This window comes from Engystomops pustulosus, chromosome 5 (assembly GCF_040894005.1).
Source record: "Engystomops pustulosus chromosome 5, aEngPut4.maternal, whole genome shotgun sequence".
Taxonomy (NCBI): domain Eukaryota; kingdom Metazoa; phylum Chordata; class Amphibia; order Anura; family Leptodactylidae; genus Engystomops; species Engystomops pustulosus.
Genome location: NC_092415.1, coordinates 21,177,222 through 21,202,743, shown reverse-complemented (window position 1 = coordinate 21,202,743; position 25,522 = coordinate 21,177,222). Strand labels below are relative to the sequence as shown.

General features: G+C 36.3%; 1 protein-coding gene across 6 annotated transcripts in view; it reads right to left on the bottom strand.

Moving 5' to 3' along the window:
• Window positions 1-25,522, bottom strand: part of CSMD3 (CUB and Sushi multiple domains 3) — an 804,446-nt gene that overhangs the window by 464,343 nt on the left and 314,581 nt on the right. For 3 of the 6 annotated variants that reach the window (XM_072151297.1, XM_072151299.1, XM_072151298.1), the window contains exon 7: window positions 3,964-4,257. The exons of the other annotated variants lie outside the window; for them this stretch is intronic. In XM_072151297.1, coding sequence (XP_072007398.1) covers window positions 3,964-4,257 — 294 coding nt within the window. The remainder of the gene's footprint in view (window positions 1-3,963; window positions 4,258-25,522) is intronic. 6 annotated transcript variants of the gene reach the window in all.

Below are 25,522 nucleotides of genomic sequence, written 5' to 3'. Positions count from 1 at the left end.
AAGGTCACCTAAGACAACCTCCTTTCATAGTTCGCCATTGTCTAGTTTTCTGCAGTGATCCCTGAATCCAAATGTGAAATTGTGAAAAGTTGCAAAAGTTGCAAAAAAGTCACAAATTATGGCACAAATCTAAGGGTGTCTCTCACCAGGTGTAGAAATTAGATTAGAACTGGAAGACTTTTTCTGACTTTTGTTTTAGAAAGTCCCAAATTCACTAAAGACAAAATGCATGTGTCAATAAGGGAGAACTGCTAAGATACATCTGACCTGCAGAAAAGCCAAAAAAAAAAAGACGGGCAGACAAAGCCAGACTTATGGTATATGTGCCCCACTGAACCAATGTATCACGGCATGTTGAAAAAAGGTCTCAATTTCTTATGGACACCATTGACATTGGTAATTTACAGCCCTTTCGCCTTGTCACTTTTTTACAAAAGTTGGATCAGGACTGTGATATCTTGACCAATCAACGTTACTATAGAGGCAGGCTGTAACTGAAATCTGTGCCAACTTGGGACTTGAATGAATTTCAGTTATTATGCGCTATTGCTGAACAAGAATCGGTAAGAGGTTAGAAGATCATTATAATTTCTGTGTTGGATATACAGTACTCATAATTAACATCTACCACTAGGATGAAGGATTTGAAACCAAGCACACTGGTATACTAGTACGAGCCCCCTCGGGCAGAATCCACTCTTCTGTAAGATTCTTATGGCCTTGCTTTTAAGGAAAAAAAGGCTTCACAAATTATGAAATTGAGCATGAGGAGCTCCAGGCTCCATAGATGTTAATGGAGCCTAGAGCTCTTCATGCTCATTTGCATAATTATAAAGGCCTGTTTTGTTAAAACCAGGGCATAAGAAGCTAAAAGAAGAGCAGATCCTGCCAGAACGGGCACTCACCAGTATATAAGTGTGCTTGATTTACAATACTTCATCCTGGTGGTAGAATTTCTTTAAGATTAGTGCTCCAAGTGGTATTTTTAATATATTGACACCAATGGGTTTCAAGTAAGTGAAATATAATACAACTAAATGATTTCTATTTTTACTATAATATTATAATTATTACTATACTTGGGGCAGATTTACAAAAAAGCCACCACCATTTTTCCCAGGATCATTGCTCTCCAATAAGGTCACAGGGAGTGAACAGACCCTGTCAGAAATGGCTTTGCTGGTGGATCGTAAAGGGTTCACACCGATGACAGGTGCCAGGATTGATCACGGGTGCCGCTGTTGGGCAGAACCATTGGGGTTAGGATACCAAACCAAATTTTTGTTGAGGGTTCAGCCGAACTCCATGAACCTGACCTTTAATGGGTTCCCTAATAACTAGCTTCAAGTAATAGATAGCTTTGAAATAAGACCAAAATACATGGGGTCTATAGTGAAACACACTTTGGTGCATTATTTAAATTTTCTAGTTAAAGTAGGTAGTCTAAATTTTGTCTAAATATATTTCAGAACACACAGAAGAAAAGTTTGACATAGATCATCACAACTAATCATCGTAGAGGCTGCTGTAAGATCTCATTATTTTGCAAGTTATCTCTGCAGACAAACAAACAGCTCGTTAGTCCTGTTAGAGTAAAAAAAATCCCCTAAACACAGACTATCTTCAGCCCAACATGATTATTTATCAACATGTTTAAGAGAACAGAATGTCATTTACAAACATACCTTCTTCACATTTTTGTTTTTGTCATGTTCACTATGTGTCAACTGTCAACCTAAAATGCAAACTGATCCATTATAACAGGACATCTTAATGACTTTCACTTTCCCCAGGTAGTTTAAAGTTGCACTTTAGGCCTTTTCCTGGTCCCTTTTGATAATAATAGATCCAAAACAGGTTTATCACATGTTAACATGGTATGTGTTGAACTGTGCACCATTAATTTAAGGTCTTAAAGGGAATCTATCATCAGAAGCCCTTTTTCAGGCTCCTCCATGTCCCCATAGAGAATAGCGATACACATTGCCAAATAGTTTTTATAGTAAAACTGGCTTTTTCGAAACAAAAAGATAAGTTAGATCAAATTTTACCTTTCTGTATTCAGAGCTGTGTCCCGAGTCCCATGGGAGGGGCCAGTGAGTAGTGGGGCAGATATGTATGATGTCCTGAGGGAGAAAGTGACAGGGGGAGGAGATATGGGGTCATGGGAGGTTTTACTTATTTGAAATTGATGCATGACGGAATGGTTTCCCAATGGTGGGGGGGGGGCACTCCTCACTGGCCACTCCCATGGGACTAAGGACACAGCTCTGCATAGAAAAAGGTAAACTTTGATCTAACTTATCTTTTTTTGGAAAAAGCCGTTTTTACAATTAAAGCTCTTTGGTAATGTGTACACTATTCTCTATTGAAACATGCGGGAGCCAGATAAAGAGCTCCTGATAGGATTAGAAAATATGAGATAAAGACATTTTTATGTTTTGTGAAAAAATCGTATCACTTTCCAGCAAAATTACGAAATTTGTCAACCGTTCTTTGAAAAAAAAAATCATTAAGTTTTAAGTGACAACCAATTTTGTTGTCGCAATAAAACAAACAATAAGAATCTTAATTTTCTCATGTGTGCATTTTCCAGGCTACATGCTACAGGCGTTTTGCTATTGCTTGTGGCTAGAGAAGAGAGTCCTGCATGACCCAGATATATTGCCGGGTTGGTGGCCAAAAGTCAATCCAGCAAATTGATGCCCTTGGCCAACCAGCCATGGCTAGGATTGGCCAAAGGTGTCCCCATGGCCAATCATAGCCATTGCTTGTTGGCCAGGTGCATCAAATTGCCAGATGTGCTGTTCTGCCGCCAATTTGGCAATATGTCCGGGTCACGTCGGATGGACACGAACCCGAACTTAGAGTTCTGGTCCGCTCTTCTCTACTTGTGGCGTGTCTGGCATCAGTGGGTAAATGCTGCTCCCTCTACCACTGACATCATAAGACATAATTTTGTCATCTGCTCTGTCTTCTTTTGCATTTTTAGCATGAAAATCATATTCAACTTTGTAAGATTGCTAACTTAAAACCTATGCTCTTATCTACTCATTAAATAAACCTTTAAGCAGTTTAATTTCGTTTGGTATCTAAGAAATCATTTAATTTGTTGTTTTGTCTCATATGATGGCTAAGAGTCCAAAATAGGTTTTTTTAATGTTTTTTCAAAAGGGGAAGAAGCTGCATTGAGAAAAATTATGTAAAGCATTTATGTAGTAGACATTTGTTGTGCTGTATAGCGAGAATGAACTTTTCCAATTTTCATAGTATTGTTTAAAAGAACATACATTTTTTTGAAAACATTCATTTTCACTACACAGTGAATTAACAAATTTAAAAGAATTAAATCAAATTTGCAAAAATTTTGTATAGGCTTAAATCCATTGGGCAATTTAATTTTGGGTTTCAGACAGTACTGATATCCGCTCTTGATTAGTCTGCATCTCAAATATAAAGCTGATATTTTTAAAAAATAAAATGGAAATCTTTTACCTGCAAAGTAAACATTTTTTAAGCTATCCCTGGTGTTTAAAGAAAAAGTTATAAGAAATCAAGAGATATTCATTAAATCAAAAATATTCAGAGTAATTAAATAAAGGAAGAAAACATTTTAACATTTCTTCCAGAACAGAACTTAATGAAAAAATATCAACCATAAATCAATTCATTTTTATGGCCATTGTCAATGATTGTATTGTCATTTCATGCTATGACAGAATTTGATAATTTCCTGAGTTCAATTGGTTATTTTATTTAGTTTTTTAGCTTCTTGAACCCCTTTTAGTTCCTGGGGGTAATTTCTAACTAAAAGAATAATTTAGAAATTTTTTTTAATATGTCAAAATGGGTTGATTTAATGAAAAAATAATTTGTTACTTTTAGCCATGATATGACAAACATAAGTGACCATGGCCTTCATCAACGGCTTTTAAAGGGTCACAAATAAAATAGTATAGATACCTCTATGAGTAACACCTGCAAGTTCTTTAGCTCTTTCTATCTGTACAGAATTTCTTGGCCGTCTTCGTAAGCTTTGGGTTTGTGCTTTTGGTGATGTCTGTAGGTCCATGGCTATGCTTGATTCCCAATCATGTTCAACGGCTTGGACCAGGAGATCTTCAGTAAGACTTTTGTTGGGGGCAGCAGTTAAACAGGATACAGTAACATCAGCAGAAGTGAGAGCAAGTGTTACAGCACCGGGAGTAGCCTCAATTTGCTCCTCCAACTCAGCGGTGGAAGTGGTTTTGCTGAAACCTGTGGGACACATAGTGGCACTGGATGCTAACTTTTTCTTTTAAATTTAGCATTTTCCTGATTTTAAACTTTTTTTTAGCTCGTGAAATTAATTCAAAGTTTTGCTTTAAATGAAGGTAAATAACATGGACACACAAAGACATTTTTATCCACAAAAAATCAAATATATAAAAATTGCGAAAATGTTGCGTTGACCGTTGAATACATCCTATTTAACTTTTTAACTGCTCAAAATTATAGTTCTTGATAGGAAGAATGTCAGACATAGTGTATAAGCATATGCATTGCGGAACTATGTGTATAATTTAGGTAATTACTGACTAAAAGGTGAATGTTCTCATTTTTAACATATATTCCTAATGGTAAAAAAAGGATAATAATAATAATAAAAGTCATGTTGCCGATTGTATATGCACTAAGCAAAATACTATAAGCATTGAATGGGTTTCATAATCAATAATTTTGGCTAGGTAAAACAACTTGCATCAGCTTACCCCTGATATATATAGTGCTATACATATTTTTGTATGATTAGTGAACAATAAAAAAAGTTTTTTTATATTCATGTTCATCAGCTTTAAAAAAAGTTACTTATCTTGAAGATCTCACCCTTCTACTGTTTTGACAAAGCGTCAGAGCAAAGGGAAGATGAAGAAATTGGCTAAAAAAGCCAAAATGTTAGGTGGCACAACATACTCAGAATAAAACATTCTTGGACCCGTATCGTAAACAAGTTCAAAGTTTGTCCCTTTCTCTGGTTATACTTCTCTTACGCAACATAAACTGCCAAAATTGATAGTTGCAGAGGCTGCTATAATTAAAGGGCATTAATAACTTGCAGGTTCTCTCTACAGATGAACACGCAGCTTGTAATTCTTGTTTGGTAAAATATCAAAGCCATTTTCAGACATCTCCTCCTATTATTCTACCATAACGGGAATTTTCATTTTCCACCATCGTTATTTTCTATTCAATCACAATTTAAGGGCAGGCTGTCAGAACATTTTTACAAATAATGGAAATTACTGTAAATGTTTCTGTCTATGTTGATCCTTTTAAAGATTTATATCAAGTTTAAAATGCAGCTTTGATAATTCTGTTTCACAAATCAGTACTCTTGTGATACAGGAGGACTTTCATTACTTTCATTAAATACATCTAGAAGATTCTCTGCTATCCTCCGCAGTAAAGCTTGTCTCTGTTGCAGTTGTCTCCCCTGGGTATGCTGCTTGTGTCTGCGAGACCGTACACTATTTACACCAAAAATTCTACAAATTTTAAATACTGGAGAGCTACTGCACCCTTCTTGCTTTGGAGAAAGTGGGTGACAATGTGATCCTCTCTGTATTTAGCTAGAGGATCTGTGTCTGTACAGAATTATGAATGCACATGTCTCCTGCAAAAATTAGTGAGGTGCAAGGACTTCTCTGTGCCCTAACTGCCCCTCCATCCTAGTTCCCTACATAATTTTCTATGCCTCTCTCTCTGTATCATTCTCTGCAGCTACCCTCCCACTTTCTGCTCTCGGGACACTGTCTGCATAGCAAGGAAGCTCTTAAACTAAATTCATAACTTTTTTCACTGCTGGCTTCCACTGCTTATAGTCCATGCTCAATATTCCTCAACGTTTTTATAGCTGTCAGGCTAGTGTTGGAGTGTAAAGTGCTTGTGGCTGAATCCTCCTGATTTCAGAAATTCTTCTACAAAAAAGTTCAAAGATGTCTTTTCAAGGTTTTACTTATTTAGTTATATATACTTATATTTGATATGAACACCTTGGGAAAGAATGTCTCATGCTCAAACTTGTATGGTTATTGTCTTTATTAGAAAAATGTGGTGAACAGTTCCCTTAAATCACACTTAAAGCTTTATTTCAAAATATCAGATGACCAATGAAAGTGTGAGATGTAATATTCCATTTACTTAATGGAATATTACATCTCACACTGTTCTACGGATTCATTAGTAGAAATGAGCAAAACTTGATTTATTGGTTCGTAGATGTGCTATGATTTTTCACATATTATTTGACTATTCAAATCAGAATATGATTCTTTTATGATTCTCTTTGGAGAAATCTTTTAAAATGGTGGCTGTCATTCATTCCATACCATGAGTGAGGATGTGAAAGAAATGAAAACAAAAAATGTTAAAAAAAAATAACAAAATGAGATGGGAACTTTTTGTAAATAAAATCTATATTTTAGAGGACTGGGAGGTGCTGCATACCAATTGTCAGGGTATTTTGTGGAACATCAGTTCAGACTAATTCAATCCTACAAAAGTTATGAAAGCTACAGCGAAGTAAATCTTGGAAGATTTGCTCATCTCTGATTACAAGTCTGTTAAAAGGTGAGGTTCACCATGATTTGAACACAATAAATTATAACAATATACCGTATATACTCGAGTATAAGCCGACCCAAGTATAAGCCGAGGCCCCTAATTTTACCACAAAAACCTGGTAAAACCTTCATTTTGTTTACTCGAGTATAAGCCGAGTTTGGGTTTTCAGCACATATTTTTGTGCTGAAAAACTAGGCTTATACTCGAGTATATAAGGTACTTATGTCATTTTTTGTTGAACTTGTTTGTTGATGATCCAAAATGTAAGGAATTACATGTATTTCTAGGACATGCAAACCTATCAGGAGGCATTAACTCAACTAAAGGGTACATATACTAGCAGATCTACTATCAAATATCTAATTTTACTATTTCTATAGTAATATTTATATAATTCTAGAAATACGTAAAACATTAGATGGCCCCCATCAGACTTATTGGGACCGATGTATTAAGACTGGTGATTTGTGTACCAATCTTAATAATGGGCACAGATTTCAGCTTTATACTGGTTAAGAATGAGTTCTGGATCAGGTTATAATCAGTGATCAGCAGACCCAAACCGCAATATTCATTTTCAGAATTTGGCTAACCCCCTATCAGTAAAACCCATGATCGACACAGGCATTACTCTAGGATTGTCACTCCAGACTGACCCCACTGGGGGTGTCATTCCTTGGGAAAATGTCATTGCTTGAGAGGGGGCTTTTAAAGGTTATCGGGCCCACTGATTCCTAGTTATAATAATTTGGCTGGCTAAGGCAGCCCCTAAGGTCTCTGTCCTAGTCCATCTTGTTCCCTGTCCCATTGCATAGACTTTCTTTAAAAAGTGGCGCTGTGATGTTAACCAGAATTTCTAACTTCTTCTTGCCAAAAAACTAACATAGAAGAAATTATACATTGGCTCCATTGTTCCAGAATTACAGGCGGTCCCCTACTTAAGAACACCCAACTTACAGATGACCCCTAGTTACAAACGGACCTCTGAATGTTGGTAGTTTACTGTACTTTAGCCCCAGGCTACAATAGACAGCTAAAACAGTAATCAAAGGTGTCTGCAATTAAGCTTTATTGTTAATCCTGGTTCTAATGACAATCTGACATTTATAACATCCAATTGTCACAGAGACCAAAAAAAAATTTGTCTGGAGTTACAATGATAAAATATACAGTTCCGACTTACATACAAATTCCACTTAAGCAAACCTACAGAACCTTTCTTGTATGTAACATGGGGACTGCCTGTACTAAATATTTTTCCCCCTGTTCTGGAAAAAAATTTCTTATTTACTATATGGACATTGCCAATACAGCCAGTCCCTGGGTTACGTACAAGATAGGGTCCGGAGGTTTGTTCTTAAGTTGAATTTGTATGTAAGTCAAAACTGTATATTTTATAATTGTAGATCCAGACAAAAAATTTTTTGGCCCCAGTGACAATTGGAGTTTAAACATTTTTTGCTGTAATGGGACCAAGGATTATCAATAAAGCTTCATTACAGACACCTTACAGCTGATCATTGCAGCCTGGGACTATAGTAACATCCAGAGAGCTTCACCAGAGGTCAGAGGGGTCTGTCTGTAACTATGGGTTGTCTGTAAGTTGGGTGTCCTGTTGGGACTGCCTGTATATCCTTAGGTGTACCTTAGACAAGGTCCCTTTTGGTTTCTTCTAGAAGTCATTAAACAAAGAACCTATTAATCAGTAACTTAGCGGAATAATTTACCCAGGACCAATGTTATGTGAGGTCACTTTTTCCATCCGTATATAGATTCATATATAGAAATATTTTTGAATGCAAAATTATAAAAAAAACATTACATTTTGCATGTTAATCTTGAAGACCAAAGGGTAGTGATTGACAACTCTACTTTTATGAAAGTCATATAGTTATAGCTGTCAATCATTGAGTAGGACCACCCACTAGCCTCCGAATCCTAGCTTTAGCAGAATTTTTTTTTCATTAAAAAATCTACATGTTCTTGAGAATCTTTTCCTAACAAAAATATACAGTCTATCACAATTTAAGGTTGCTCAGATTTTATCTAATTTTCGGAATTTTTCATTTTGAAATGTTTTATATTTAGTCGGATACAAGCAATGACAGTTTTATGAAAGATTTTACCAGAAAAAAAAAAAAAACCTTGCAAGTGAATACCGGTGCAGATGAAATATTTCTTTCAGGTAATATAATTCTTGAGGAAAAAAAAAATTAAGAGCCTGGAAGATTATTTTTTTAGCCCCCTCTTTCTATACATTTTAAATTTCACTCAGGTGTGAGCTCATTGCATTCAAGAAAGTGAACTTTGATATCAATTTACATAGCGAGAGATAAATAACCGCAACTACTGTATACTATCTTTCTCTGCTTGTAGCAATGCTATCAATCATAACTGTGCTACTATAAATATTTTCCATACAATATATTTACAAGTCTACAGATATTATTTCTATAAAAAAAAATTTAAATGCACGGGTATCCAAATCTCTCTGACAATCTTCTTTTATTAAAAAAAAATCTTGAGGCTTGGTGATGAAATATAAACATGTTTCCTGGTAAATATTTCATACAACTGTCAATTCTTGTATATATTTTGATAAAATCATAATATGTAAGTAAATTATTAATTTTCCTGAGACATACAGAATATTTCCAGTTTTTATTACTATTAAAACTCATATCAATAATATATATTAAATAAAAATTTAAAAAATAGACGTTTGGCATCGAAAAGACATTGGTAATTGATAATTAATTAATTTCTACATTTTTCTTTATTGGGTTGTTGCCACTACTTACGATGTTACTAATTATCCACTATACCCAACTAAATAAATAAAACTTTAGCTACTTTGAAAACTTTTTATTCATGTATGAGGGATATTTTTTAAAGATAAATCATAAAAAACACATATGGAAATGTTATTATTAACTGATCTAGAAAGCTAAAATGAACTTCTAAGAAATTGCTATTGTCTACTTTTTTTTTAAAAAAAAGTGCATCTATCCTGTGGCATTAAAAATTAGTACAGTAGAAATCTACAGCAGTCCATGAAAGGATATGAGTGAATAAGTAAGGTTCCCTGACAGTGTCCAAGGTGTTTAAGACCAACACACAAAGGGGGAATTTATCACCATATCAGGCCACATTTATCAAAACTAGTGCAGTCTTTACTATATGCAGTTTGCCTGTGGCGTGTTCAGGGGGTGCCAAATTCATAAAAACTGGCACACAGTCTTGAATCTGGCACCCCCTGAACTGCTTGGGAATTGTAAACCATTTTTTGGTGCACTTTGTTCATGCTGCAGTATTGGTGCGGGGACAGAACTGTGGCACATGCCAGTAATAAATGTGGCAAAAACTCTGACTAAGCAGTAACAATAACATTTTTTCTGTCTTGTTGGACACAGTGCAGCCACGACACAAAACGGGTGCAGACACTTTGTTAAATACACGTGCAAGCAGATTTAAGGTTCTTTTCGATGCAAAGTCAGACAGAAAACTGGTGCAAACACTTTAATAAATGTGGGGCAATATCTGATTTCCTGTTCTGGTGTGGTGATAAATCCCCCAAAACTTTCCATCTACCTTATATCAGCAAGTTAGAGTCATGAAGATAACCCCTGCCGTCTAAGCCACTTTTTACCTTCCTGACACAGCCCTATTTTTTAAATCTATCCCTAACATACCCATCTGATTTGGGGATTGTATTTTGTGACATATTTGGACACAGGTGTATGCCTGAAAACAGACTTACAAGCTGTGATTTAGTTGAAGTGCTAAGTGAAGTCCAGGAATTGCGACTTCTCCCCCCTCTACACCATAGTGCCAAGTACATACGCATTGCTCATTGCCTATGCTAGTTAAGGCGCAGGCTACGGTACAATTCTACACAAGGTCAGACCCAGCGTAGAAGAAGTTGCAGCAAGTGCCTACCAAAAGATTTGGTGAGTGGAAGATTTTATGTTAGTTGGAAAATGTTGTTTAAAAATTTTCATTTTCTGCTTTTCAGCCAAGTAAGCAAAGCACTAAAATAACTTAATAACTAAGATTTAACGAATGACTGCTTTATCTTGACATGTTTTTTTAAGTGTTTAGGATCCTATGAGGGTTCACATTTTCATGAAACTCATTAAAACATACAATTTAAGGGACCAACTCAGGTTTCAAGTGACTTTGGTAGGCCTATATATTAGACAAAAATCCAATAAAATACCTCTCAATGTATGTGAAATTTTTTAGAAAGTGCACCTGTTAATGTATGTGATATTTTTTTAAAAGGAAAACAACCATATACATAAACGAAAAATAAACAGAACATATTTACTCCCCCTACTCCAATCCCTCCACTGTTTTTCTTTAATATTGAAATGCCAGGATTACCAAGAAAAAAGACTTATAGTTAGCTGGCCGGAGCACGGGACAAGATGTCCAGTGCTCTGGGCTGCTAATTATGCACACCCTCCCCCTCTAGCCTGCTAGCTATAAGTCTTTTTTCTAGGTGATCTTGGCATGTCAACAATAAAGAAGACCAGTGTGGGGATTGGGATGAAGAGGAGCAAGAGTTTTTGAGGCAGATGAAGGTTTATTTTTTGCAAAAGTGTCTTTTCAGTGGTATAATTTTGGGGGAATGTACCTTTTTGATCACTTATTATAACATTTTTTGTGAAGGAATTTAATTAAAAATCATAACATTTGGTGAGTGTATGTAGTATTGTTTTACAACATTTACCATGCAGGTTTAGTGATGCTTAAATCTATTGTACAGATTGTAACAGCCCTTTTTGTGATTTAGTGTTTTCTTTACTTTGTTTGATTTATTTATGTAAAAGTGGTATAATGAAAACTTTCTCTGCATTTGTTTATTTTTATTTTTTTTTTACTTTTTAAAAAGGTTTTTATTTACAGTTGGGCTTGAACATACAATTGTCTTATTAGTTGTTCAATCTAATACACTTCAATACTGATGCGTTAACAGTTACTCAGTCACGTCTGTTGTGTCCGGGTAAGCCTGTAATACTTAATCAGACCCTGGGGTTCAGACCCAACTATCAGACCCCGTAAAATGTGAGGGGGGGATCGTTGGGGGAAGAATCTTACACCCCATGGTCATGCTTGATGCCAAGGGGTTAAAACTTAAATTTTTAGTTATCTCCTATTGAGGGTGTTTAAGGAGGGTGTCAACTGTAATATAACGTAGACATCTGCACCCCACACAACCGGCTCCATAAGCTGCACGTTTTAGAACTGCATGATGAGGTAATTCACCTCCTGCTATGAAGTTCTTTTATGTCAAATGTTGGAAATTTTAAAGTTTGCATGAGTGTCCCCAGTGTTTGACCCCCATTCATACATAGTCCTCATCATAGAAATGACTAATCACTCTTCATCCATTCTTCACTCTAAAGCTTGAGCATAATAATCAATATTCTCATTTTATACGTTAAAAATGTAGACATAAAAGTTAAAGTATAACTCAACTTTCAACGACCTTTACATAAATCAATATTACACTGTGTGTACACGAGTACAACACTATTTCTGAGAATTATATGACTTAAAGGAGAAAGTAATTGAAGGAAGAAGAATGTGTCTTTGATAAGATACATTACAAAGTAACTTATAGTCACTTGAGCTATAGATTTATGCAACATCTGTTGAAATGTTTGTGATCATTAAAGTTTTCTTCTCCTTTGATGGTCCCTTACATATAGGTTCTATATAAAATTGTAAACATTGTGCTTTTAATTAGGAATAAAGAAATGTTGAAAGTAATATTGTAGAATTAGCTACTATTTCTAAATATTTACTTTAATTGTACGATTTTGAGAAAGGAACACATGTCAACATTTAAGTCTTAGAATTAAAAACTGACAGCAACCAAAGGCTCCTTCATGCCTGATGTGTACATTATAATGTGTATTATGTGTAATTGTGTTTTTGAAAAACTCTTCCAGCTAAAATGTTTTTACACAAAATAAGCTTCATTGGAATGAATGAGAGAAGTAAATCTCGGTCTAATCAGCAGAATCTGTGCAAATCGGCAACGCTTATTGCCGGTCATGTGACATTTCTGGGTTTCCAAATGGAGACTGAAATTATTTTAATAAAGGAGCCAATAAGTAGTGTTGAGCATACCCAAACTGAACACTGGCACCATATCACCAAGTTGCCCATTGATCTTCTATCAGTTGATACAGATATTTGTGTAAATTTATGGTAAATGTCTTTTCTATGGTGTTGGACTGTGGGTCGTTGGGCTCTGCATGGAAAATTATTCTAGGGGCTCCTATTAATTATCTTTTCTAATAAATACACTCTACTAGCCTTCACATTAGGTTGCCTTCTGTGGTTAAGCCAGGTTAAGTACAAGATGAAACAGTCCAACATCATTTAAAACATCTAAAACACACCCTCCATGTTATGCCAACTATACCCAACCAAGCATTCCACAGTAAATACATTTTCTAATGCATTGCAATGTTCCATTCAAAAAGCGTACTTTATGTTAAGTTGGGTCAATGACTATAAAAAATATTTCAATGTAATGCCATTGGCCTGTGTAGTCGAAAGACCTCGATCCAACATGTGTAATTGAAGTTTTTATCAGCTATTAGACCAATTGTACAAGAATCTCTATGGAATGTTTACATCATGCAGGTCACAAAACTGTCAGCTCCCTCTATTGTCAAATGATAAGTGTTGGAGGGTAGTAGATACATAGTATAAAGTAAAAATATACATTACCATCCCCATTCATCCCATGCTGGAAAATGTATTTGTATATTTAATTCTCCAGAATATTCAATGGAGCATCAATTGCTGTAAGTCTCCACACACCTTTAGAGGTGGCCTTTACAGCTAAAGTCTCCATAAGAAGACCATGTTACTACACTGACCTAGTCCACCGCCTCTAACTAAACTATGCCAGATATATTCTTTACTATGCAATAGTCTACAATGAATATCTTAATCAAATAAAGAATGGGGTTGTGGCATTATTGGACTGATCATTGAGTTTGATTTCATTGTAGATGGGAGAAGACAGCTCGGGCAATCTGAAAATTCAAAGTGGAGGTTATAGCTAAAAAAATTGGTCTAAAGTGAGCCAACCAAGAGGAAACCTGTATGAAGCAAAAGAAAAATACAAAATCAGCTCACCCTATTCCTGACAGTTGTATACGATCTTTGCATAGAAAAAGATGAGGCGGGGTCAGTGATTACAACTTAGAATCAATGTGATCGAAATGCGTCAGCCTTGCTTTCCTGGAGCCTTGATGTTTTTAACTAGGGTGGAATTAGATGTTTTTAACCTAAAGTATTTTTTTCTATACCTGGAGTCTACTTTAATGGAGATTTTTTTTCTTCTACTAAAAAGGAAACATACATTTACCACATTTAGTATTATTTCACTTTATTTTTATATGGTATAAATAAATCTGTCCCAAGGTTTGGAATATAATAAATTGAAAATTATTGTGAGATTATTTGGAATTTATAGTTAATAATAAAAGCATGGTGAGAACAATTCTTTCCTGGTGGAGGGGAGTGCTACAAATTTGGTGTTTAACTCAAAAGCCGTTTTACTTGTAAAAACAAATATTGTAAATTTTGTAAAATATATTCAATAAATTTGCCTCACTGGTTTTCCCAAAGTTAAGCAAATTGAAGTAATTTACTAGCTCATAAATGGATCAAATTTATGTATTATTTTATCATTTGTAATGTATGGTACTTGTAAGGAGTCTGGGCTTTGTGTAAGATTTATTGCCCTGAACTACAAAACGGAAACATGAATTGTATATGTTCCATATTCTGCTACAAAGAACAAGCTGTATGATATGAAAGCCCAAAAGATTTCTTGGACATAGTCTGCCTGTAGCTAAGGCAATGCATCATAGTTATGCAGATTGGCAGCAGTGACAGGAGATGCTGTGCAGTTCTCACAGAATAGCAAATTCAGATAAAGGGGATTGCACTGAAATTGAAAAACTGACCAATGGACTGCGAAATCGGAATCCTTAATAAAATATAATAGGATTATTTGCCACCCATGCCAAAGCAGTTGTACGATGTTAAGAAATAAAATATAACATGCTACACCATGCCATGAGGGCAGGTACCAGCAATTGTATTGTTGGAAGAGTGACAGATATGAAGTTGGCAGTATACTGTTTCAATTGTCTAAAAATGTGATGATAGAGTCTCCTAATTTAATATTCTATATACATGTTTTCACCGAAAAAATTCTACTGTTATTTAATTGTATGTATTATTGCAATATGGGAAATGTATCACCTTTCCCCAATTAAAGGTTTTGTATGATATTATAAAGTAAAGTAGTAGGAGGGCTTTAAAAACAAATAAATAAAAACGCTTTTAACATGGTTAAAACTAGTGATGAGCAGACCCGTTAAAATTTTTTAAAAGCCCAAACTCCTACCAGTAACTTAAAATCCAAAAAGTTGTATTGGAGTCAGTCCCAGTGCTCATCAAAGGAAACTGAAACAGTTCAATAATTAACTTTTAATAAAGATTGGCTACGAGTGATTTTTGGGAAGAAGTTTGACCGTTATTATTTTTTCTGCCTATGCCTCTTTATACAAGGTGAGAATTCATCTACTCTGTCAAAATAAAATCATATTACTGTTGTATTGTGTTAAAAATAAATTGCAACTAAAAAGTAGCAAATATAACAGAAAAATTTAACAGATTGTAATTCTCCCCTTGTAATCAATTGATGAAGCAGAAAATTAATTAAAAAAAACATTTCCTCCAATATCTAAATTGATGATAAAGGGTTTTGACCAAGTCCAAGGCCAGATTATAGGGAGAGCTCCAGGGGTGTCGGATTCCCCCCTTTAGTACCTAACACTAGTTGGCAGAACTGATTGCCTGCAAAGTCCTAGCTAATCAGTGTTAGATTTACTTCCTCACTTGGTCCAATCTGTGAGAAGAGGAGAGAGGACTCTAAGAGAAGAAGTAGCGATTGGGACTGGTGTGGTAACTAGGACTAGTAGTCAGTACTAGTGCCCCCATGCATGCTAGGCCAGCAGCTAGGCTAACATGTGAGTGGGAGAAAGTTTAGAATATTAATGATAATGTAGAATAGTAATGTGTACCACTGTTTGAGCTACATTCAGTGAGAACTCTCACCAGATTTTGCGCGCAGGGGCCTACAAAACCATATTCCGGCCCTGACCATGCCATGTGCTGATTATGTTTGTAATGGCAATGGAATGTCCTGTGTAGTCTAGTGATAGAGCCATTTTAATGGTACAATGTCTAAATTGGGAACATTTTAGTTTTCCAAAGTCAAAATGGTCCAAAACCACAAATGATTGTGCTAGGAAATACTGACCCCACAATGGGCTGCAAGAAATAATTTGACAAAACAAAATTTTTTTATTTTATTACATAAAATAATTCCCCACTATTAAAGCTGAAACTGGAAACACTGTTTCAAGTTGAAGTCTAAAATATCATTTACATTATGGTTATTATAGACAAAATTGCTATTTTACCAAATCGTTGATGATTTTCTATATCGAAAAATTGTACATTGACTTTTGTACCAGGAGCAAAAGTCTGTTGCTTGTAAGGCAGGCACAGAATAGTCTTGTTTTATGTTCTCATTTCCTATTGTAAATTCTGAGCATGAAGATCTATAAAACCAGACTCATAAATACTTCTTGTTCTAACATAGAGTGTGCCTGCAGTACTCAGGGGATTGAGAGCTGTATATATCAAAAGAGAGCACTTCACCTGCATGATTCACCATCAGGAGAAATTCACTTGGAGACCATTGATATAATTCCTTCTTCTTCAAATATAATGTTACCAGTCTTACACCTTGTGTTTTCATATATACTTGAACCTTGGATAAAATGACTAAAGTCCTTCACTTGCTGAGAGATTACAATATATAGAACATTCTAAGAGCAAAATTTGAGATAAATACTCCAAGTATGACTAAATCAGGAAAAGTATAGAGGCTTCATATCAACACTTTTTACCCTGAATTTTTTAAGTTGGCTACAGCAGTTCTATGTCACACTTTACAAGGAAGACAAAAACATAGGCCTCATGCACATGACCGTAAATGTTGGTCATGAGCTAGCAACCAAACGTCAGCTAGCTCCGTCCATCATTGATGTCTATTGTTTATGGTCATGTTGCAGAGAACAGCTTCCTAAGGAGATGGAAGGGCTAAGGACTACTCATCCCACCTATCTACACCCAAAGAATTCGGAGGCAACTTTCACCCTGTTTCCCTGTTTGCGACCCATTTCTGCACATTGTAGGTGTGCATGTGGTCTAATGCTGTCTTTAGACAGTAGAATCTGTTAAGAAGACTAAACAGAGGTGGCATACAATTGTCTAGGCCAGTGATGGTGAACCTTTTAGAGACTCGGTGCCCAAACTACAACCAAATTCCACTTATTTACCATAAAGTGCCAACATGACAATTTAAACTGTGCCTTATTGCTCCCTGTTACTCCACAACATTCAATAGTATTGCCCCCCTGAGTACACCAATATAGTTGAAAGCATTGAGAGCACCATCTCAAGTTGTCTGGGACTGCAGGAAGATTCAAGTTCTGTCTGATGAACTCTGTCTTGGGGTGGCAGCCTGGGTGCCCACAGAAAGGGCTCAGAGTGCCACTTCTGGCACCCATGCCATAGGTTGCCCATCACTGATCTAGGCTAAATATCGCTGACTAGGAATGAGGGGGACACAAATTTTGAGTTTGGGCCTGAGTGCATTCCATGCAACCCGGACACCTTGCTTGATTGGTGAACATGCAGCCAATCTGCCAAATTGACACCACTACCTACTAACCATAGCTGTGACTGGGCAGGGGGACACTATGGTTAGGAGGTAGGGGCATCAGGTTGCCTGATTGGCTGGATGGCCACCAATTCCCAGATCCGAACTTAAAAATGAATTCAGCTCATCTCAATCCCTGATTCATTAGTGGAAAGGTTATGGAAGAACATTTTACAGAACAACATATCAAGCTACATCTCCTAACCAGATGAGGAGCAAAAGCAGGCCTAAACCAAATATAGTTAAAGGCAAATAGGACATTTTTTTTTTATGGCGGACATATTATAATATATATATTCTGCTCTATTCCTTTTATTTCATTTGCCCCCGGTTTTTGGGGGAAACTAAAAAATAGCAATCAATAAAAAAAGAAATAATAGAATAAGAACTTATTCATAGTGATATTATAGAAAAGATTAATCTGTTTTCTGAGATATTATTATTAAGCCAAGAATAGTAATTAATTACTTTTTTTTGGTGTAATTCTAATCTATTAATGTAAGCAAAAGTATCTCTCTCCCATTGTTAGGAAAACAAATGGTAGTTTGCATTATTACTGTGTTTTAGGAAATGACTTTAGAAAAAGCTATTAGGTGAAATTAAGTATTAATTGTTCTATTTTATTAGGGAGGTTTGTAATTAATTACATACATTGTAAAGTATGAAAAAGAGAAATTATCTGATTTATTCAATTTGTCATACAAGTATATCATCATCACTATAGATTTTTTGCATTATTTTAGCATTATATAATCATGTTTTCATTTTATAATTGTAAAACGTGTGAATTAATATACTGATGATATATATTAAGCACTAACATTGTTCACAAAAGGAAGTTTAACAACAATTAGAATAAACTCAACTTGTATAAGTCTTATGGAAAAAGTAGGCTCATAGCAGTACGGAGGTAACAATAACAATAAAGCTGAAGGGACCATGGTTGGTGCATATAGTAAAACAAACTACATAACCTAAAATGTCACCAGTGACATTTATATCCATGGCGAGTGAGCGGAGGATAGTCACTCCCGATGACATCTTTGGAGAGTGAAGATGGTAAGATGGTACCCAAATTGTTGCCAGCACCTATGGTGACCATTAACGGGGGGAAGGGGAGGGGGTTGTAGCGCCAATCCTGGACCTTAATTTCTAACTAATGGTTTTGGTCCACTCAACACTTTTGTCACTTCCTGTGTCACCCTTCCCCCTCATAGACTGTAAGCTCTAACAAGCAGGACTCTGACTCTTTTTGTTTTATCTGATTAAGTTGTCACTCTGTTGTGTGCTGCTTTCCATTTAGCTGTATGGGAACACTAACTAGAACCAATACTATACATGCAGTGCTCCCGCACAGCTGAAGGGTGAATGACCACACATGTGTGTCACTTTTTCACTCTTCCCAGATGCAGGAAGGAGGTCAGCGTCCAAGATAGCTCCTTGAAGTGGCTTTTATCTATTCATGACTGTGGATATGTTATGAACATTTTATGTAGGAAAGCCTCTTTAACTAATAAGGGGGGTGGCTGCAATATTCAATATTCATAAAGGGGCTGCTTAACATTGTATTGTGCTAGGTATTGATTAATGGGGAATGGGCACTGCTGTGCTACATATTAATAATAGGTTGTTGGGGCTGGATATGAATTAATAATGCATTGCCACATTACATACATTAATGTATAAAACTTAGTTGGTTCATCACCTTTCCCATTTTTTTTTAACATGAGATTTCACATAGAAGAGGGAATTTAGAAAGGACATTTCATCTCCTACCTGAGGGGGTAGTTAAGTGGGGGGTCAAATCTGGTAACAGTATCCCTTTAAATGTATAGAAAACTTCTCTTATCTCTCTGGCATCCGTGTGTGATAACAAATGAGAATTTTATTTTGACACAATGGCGCATATTTATTACAATGGGGCCCTGAAATATTCGCAAATGCTAGCTTATTGCTAGCTCTTGCGTTTATTTTCCCCAAACCACCACCTTTACGCCAGTGGGGTGTGAAGGGGCGTGAAGGGGGAGGGGCGCAGCCAGACGAGCGGAGGGCGCGGCCGGTTGGGAGTGGGCCGGCGCGGGGCATTACTGTCCCCGCGCCTGCGCACTTGCTGCCGACGGCGACTTTTCATACGGCTGCCCCGATAGATCAAAAGACGGAAGGCAGGGCTATCACATGCTGGCGCACGAGCGCCATCGTATGATAAATATGCCCCAATGTGTTTATTTACTTAAAGTCCGCAGATCGCATTTCCATAGAACTTCCCGACATTTCGGGTTTTGCACAGCTGGGACAGGTATTTAGAAGGGGATTGTGTCACACGCAATTGGATTTTGGTGCAGTGGTGCGGGCTTTCATGCAACAGAAATTGGGGCGGAGCATCGGACGATCCGACTGATTTGGACTGGGCGCGGGATTAAACTTTATAATTATGTTGCAAGATCAAGCACTTTCATGCACCGGGAAGAAGAAGGTGAACTCCGGTGGACCTGAGCTGGGGAGCGACACATGCAGGATATCGGGCGGACGATCATAGTGAATCGCGGCACAGTGCATTATCGTCGGAGCAATGAACTTCGGTTGAACTCCTCAGACAGGTACAGTAAGTAAATGTGCTCCAATGATGCATAAAGGAAAGGGAAAACAGGATAAAGAAGCATTTTTTAATAAATTACTTATCAGTTTTGATTTAGGGAACTGAAAAAAAATAATATTTGATGTGCACTATAATAAAGCTCATACATTTATTATTATAAATCCCACATGTTTAAATACTAATTGAAAACATAAATAAAAGAAATAAAAATCGGATTGTAACAATTCTATGCCTTTATTATTATAATTACATTGTTTGTTATTCACTTACTACACTACTAAATTAATTTTATTTTAATTCTTTTCTTTATTAATTAAACTGTGTCTGTAAGTATAATTAGTTTTCTGCCAAGTTACAACATATCATGGCCACAATAACAGGGCTAGTTATTAAATTAGGAGCACAAAGTATATTTTAAGCCAAAAGTTTGTGACAGATATGACTCAAATAACTCCTGAAGGAAATTATATGCTGTCATATTTATCTAAAATGTTAGAGTTCTTAATGATGATGACTATTATTAGAGTAACTGTATAGATGTCTTAAAAGTAGCCTTCAAGGAACCTTACGAAAGCTGCACATCATATTGTGACTTGGATCAAATGAGACTGTAAATACCTAAAATTTTATATTTAAAGGTGTATTATTGTCATAGGCTGTTAAGCTACATCTGCAAGAGATCATCAACTTCTGGCCAAGTCTACAATGTTTGGCATTCCTGTAAATGCCACCATAAAAACCAAGTGGCATTTAAAGAGCAGCATTTAAAGGGTTAAAACCGCCAGGACATTTAAAGGGCTAAAACCCACAAGCAGTACCAACAGGGGGTGATGGCAGGTTTTACCGGTGGGTATTCCCATTGGTTTTCGAGTATCGGAGCTGAACTTTTGTTCACGGCATGGTGACCTGGAACATGCACGGGGCCACTTATCACTAATCGGAAGAAGATCTATCTTCTATTGAACACATGGTGGTCTCCCAGTCTCCTTCCTACAGGTTCTTGTTGAAAAAAAAATGAATTGGAGGCAGCAATGCATTTCTTTATTTCAAGAAGTTTTAGAGACAACATGGCCACATGACTGAGGTGACAAAGTAAGAATGGGGTGAGGAGGATATTTGTGTACTACATTTGGTGGCCAGACGTTGAACCACTAAACAGATTAAGCTTTGGATATGTCATAAGTGTCTGGTATTCTCATGTCTAGTATTTATGACCTATTCACAGGATATGTCACCAATACATGATAAATGCAGGTCGTACAGGTCATACCTATCTCAACAGGATTGACCTCCTGTAGTGGGACGTAAGAAGAGTTGGCTGCAGATGCCCTTCTATTCTCCATTGAGATATAGCAGATATACTAAGGCACATGAAAATAGCAGAATCTATTTCCATGTCTATTTCTGTGGACCAATAGGCTTCATTTATCACATCTGAGGGATATCATTCAATTAGAGGGGGACCTGAAATATCCTGTGTATATATCATAAATAATAGACACGTGGATACTTTAAATGGAGATTGTATATACACCTATCAGTAAAGACTAAGAGTGACGAGGAACATCCAATGCTCACTATGGAGGACATCCTCTACAGCATGGGAAAAGAGCGATGCCTATTAACTGTCCCATGTGTCACTGTACAGATTCTACCTACAAATCCCATGGTTTTAACATGACTCACTGCAGGCATTTGCTCTCTATTTTACCTTGATATTTACCAGTATGAGTGGTTTTAAAGAATCCACAAAATAGATCAATACAAAAAGTTTTTTTTTTTAAAGAAAACACTTTTGTGTGATATCTGAAATGAATCAGACAGTAGAAAGCATTAATGCTCTATATTTTAGTTTGCGGAATTTCTATCCATGGCTATTTATCTAGACACAGAATGTTTTAGGTATAATCTTGCTTTCTGATGTTCTATGCCTGAGTTTCTTAAAGAGCTTGAAAAATATCCCCTTTAGAAAAATATTATTTCAGAAATAATAGTAAAAAATTAAATGTTTAAAAATATGGGAAAAAAATTAAAAAGTAACAAATGTAATAAATGTAATAAACATCACCTACAATGCATATTAAAATAAACAAATATAATTCTAAACATGTCAAATATCCCGGCATCCCAAAATGTCAGATCTTTCAAATAATAAAACTTTTTTCCTGTCTGTGAACGCTATGACAAAAAATAACATCCAAATGTCCAAATTGCTACTTTTTCCCTATGTTGCTAGACATAAAAATAAGAATAAAATTTAATCAAAAGATCATACAGTTGTCAAATGGTATGATTGTAAATGTCCTCTCATCCTAAAAGCAATAATACCTTACCCAACTCCAAACCAAAGTACAAAAACATCACTGGTGTCAGAATATGGCGATGTAATGTTTTATATATTTTAAAGCAGGGTTTTTCTATAAACAAACTACAAAAAAATGGTACCGATCCAAAGAATAAGGGAGGAGCTAAAAGCTCTAAAAAAAGCATATAAGAATATGACACCACATTTGGAATTTTATTAAAGCTTTCCAGTGCATGACACCGAATATTAAATGGGGCCAGTAGAAAATACAATTTGTCTCAAAGATAACAAGCCCTCATGTAGCTTTGTAAATGAAAATATAAAAAAGGAGCCTGTGGAAGGAGAGGATCTAAAAATTTGGAAATGTAAAAAACGAAAAACTTTGATCTTAAAGCGGTTAAAGTCTTTCTCACAGTATACAAGTTTTTTTTCACAGTAAACTATCTGTGATTACCAGGGATAGCATACTGAACCTTTTGGGTCTATAAAGCCTTGTACTGGTGTAGAAGCCCCGATTATGTCATAATTCCTAGTGCCCCCTTACGTCGCCTCCACACCGGGTAGGTGCAGAGGGGCATGCAGTGTGGAAGTATTTCAAGAAAAACTGCTTATATTTGGACATGCCTAACCAAAACCAAAATAAAAGATAAAGGGGGACACATCTGTGGGTAACAAAAGAGTAACTATGTAGTTCCTAGTATTTCTGTTCAGACTCAAGACTATCCTAAGGTAAAATAACCTAAACTTTGACTGAAAACGATTCATTGTGCTGCCACACATAATGTTGCCATAATTTCAAAAATGCAAAAGTTTAAACCACACATAACAAAGGAAATTTTAAGAAAAAATAAAAAAAAATAAAAAAAGTATAGAAAAACTAAATCACAATATTAGAAACATTACAAATATACTATATAATATATAATAATATAATAATTTAATTTTTTTTACACAGCTCTAACATGTTTTTTTTAAATTTTCTTCAAGCATATATGAAAAATCTAAATTAATTTTTTTTAAAGTATGCAATTTTTAAATGTGGAGTCGATAAATGTGCAGGTTTGATTCTAATATGATAAACTGCACTTTAATTTCTTGCTACAATGTTTGTCATGAGCATAATGATAATGAAAGACAACTATTGGGGGGATTGACTATGCTAGGCTTGATGTTCCCCGACCCCTTACACCACACCTGGCGCAGGCTATAGCTAATATGGTAGTGCAGGACAGGAACACCCAATACTGGCCAACTCTATAGAACAACATGGCTCAATTTACACTGCCCAAAGCCAACTTGGAATAGAGGTGGCATAAAGGGGAAATAGTCACAATTCTTAGCCGGGTGCCAGGAATTGGACTTTATCAGGGCCTGTGACACACACAGAATTACAGAAAACAAATTTAGAAAACTACTTCCTTAGCATCTTTTTGTATTTATTACAGAGCTTGGAGAAAAAAATCTGATTCTACATTTTCATAAAAATTCTTTCATCTTAAATTTTTAAAAAGATCTTTTTACCTAAAAATAAAAGATTCATAATAATAATTCTAAAAATCATGATCAATAAAACTAAAAAAAAACCTCTGGCGATCCTAGTGGGATGAGATTAAGAAATATACAGATTGGTCATTGTTTACATTTAAGCTAAAATAATAATAATAATTCTAACATTATAAAATAAATATTTTTTTTTTGCTACATACAGCGCCAACACTTATCAGGAGTCACATGCAAGTCATAATAGATGAAAAAGTGGGGTGGCACTATTCCGTGGTCATGTTTTGATGTGAAGACATAGTTATCATCAAGGCATAAATCTGACATAAAAAGTGAGGTGGTGCTCTGGTTCCAAAAAATGTGGATGAGTCCCAATAGAAATATCAAAAACAGTAGAAACGGCACTCACCAATCTTCTTCCTTTTAAAATGTTGCTTTATTATTGCATACTCACAAAAATATTCTTAAAAACAGTTGACCAAATGGCAGGGGTAAGGGAGGACACGAACAGACTCACGAGACAACCAAACACATGACAGCTGTTTCGCGCCGACAGCGCTTCATCTGACCTGTTTGTTAACACACTTCAAGACAATGGCTTTTAAAGCTCTATGGCTCCTCCTCTTCCCTTCCCTTCTCAGACTCCTATTGGTGTATTGGCTCTCGATAGTAGACTGAACTAACATATTGTATAACTTTTACTTTCAGCAACTTACCATAATCCCTCTGTGTATCGCTGTCCTAATAACCATAGAACCGCTTAAAATATGTGCTGCTTTCTTGAGCACTTGTCTCTGCAGACTCGCGTGAGCGGAGGGTGTGTGGGGCCGCCTAGCCATCCCCAAGATGGCGGCGGCGCACGGTACATGATGTCGCCCGGCGCCAACCAGGGGGAGGGGGGTTGGGCTCGTTACGCCCCCTCAAGGCACGTCACCATGGGAGGTGTGTCCGTCATGACATGTCTTTTGTTAAGACCGCTAGATCTGGGGTTTCGCCGGTAGTAGTGCAGCTATCTTGTGCATATAAATGTGTACAATATGGTTGTAGGTGATGGAGGGGGAAGGGAGGAAAGGAAGACGGGGGAGTCATTAGATGGACTGGGAGCTTTTCAATTTTTACGTCTAGCCACAACATGCAAACTGTTAAAATACTGGTAATGTGGTATTACTGTGGGACCGGACCTAGCCAATTGGAGGTATATTTGTCTCCATGGTAGTCCTTCCCATGAATTGTCTCTCAATACAGTGCAATGCATAAAAGAGGAGGTACTATTATTTTGAAAAATATGAAATCAGGTATATGGTGTTATATCGCTATAGTGTAGCTTATAGAAAGACACTCATATCTAATTTGTCATTTAGGCCTGCGGGTCCCAGGGCTCCTGTCTTTAAGATCCATCTACCCTCTTTTTGCAGGAGTAGGCGCTGTCTGTCCCCTCCTTTTTTCATAACAGGGACTCGCTCTATCCCCATTATTTTGAGGGCTCGTGGGTCTGAGTTGTGGTCCTTCCTGACATGCTCTATTAGTCTCGGAGCACCATTCCCTGTCTTTATTGATCTAAGATGTTCTCTGAATCTAACGTTCAGTCTCCTTATGGTCTTACCAATGTAGAACCTTTCACATGTACATGCGATCTTATAGACCACAAAATCTGTTTTGCATGTGATCAATTGTCGGACTTTAA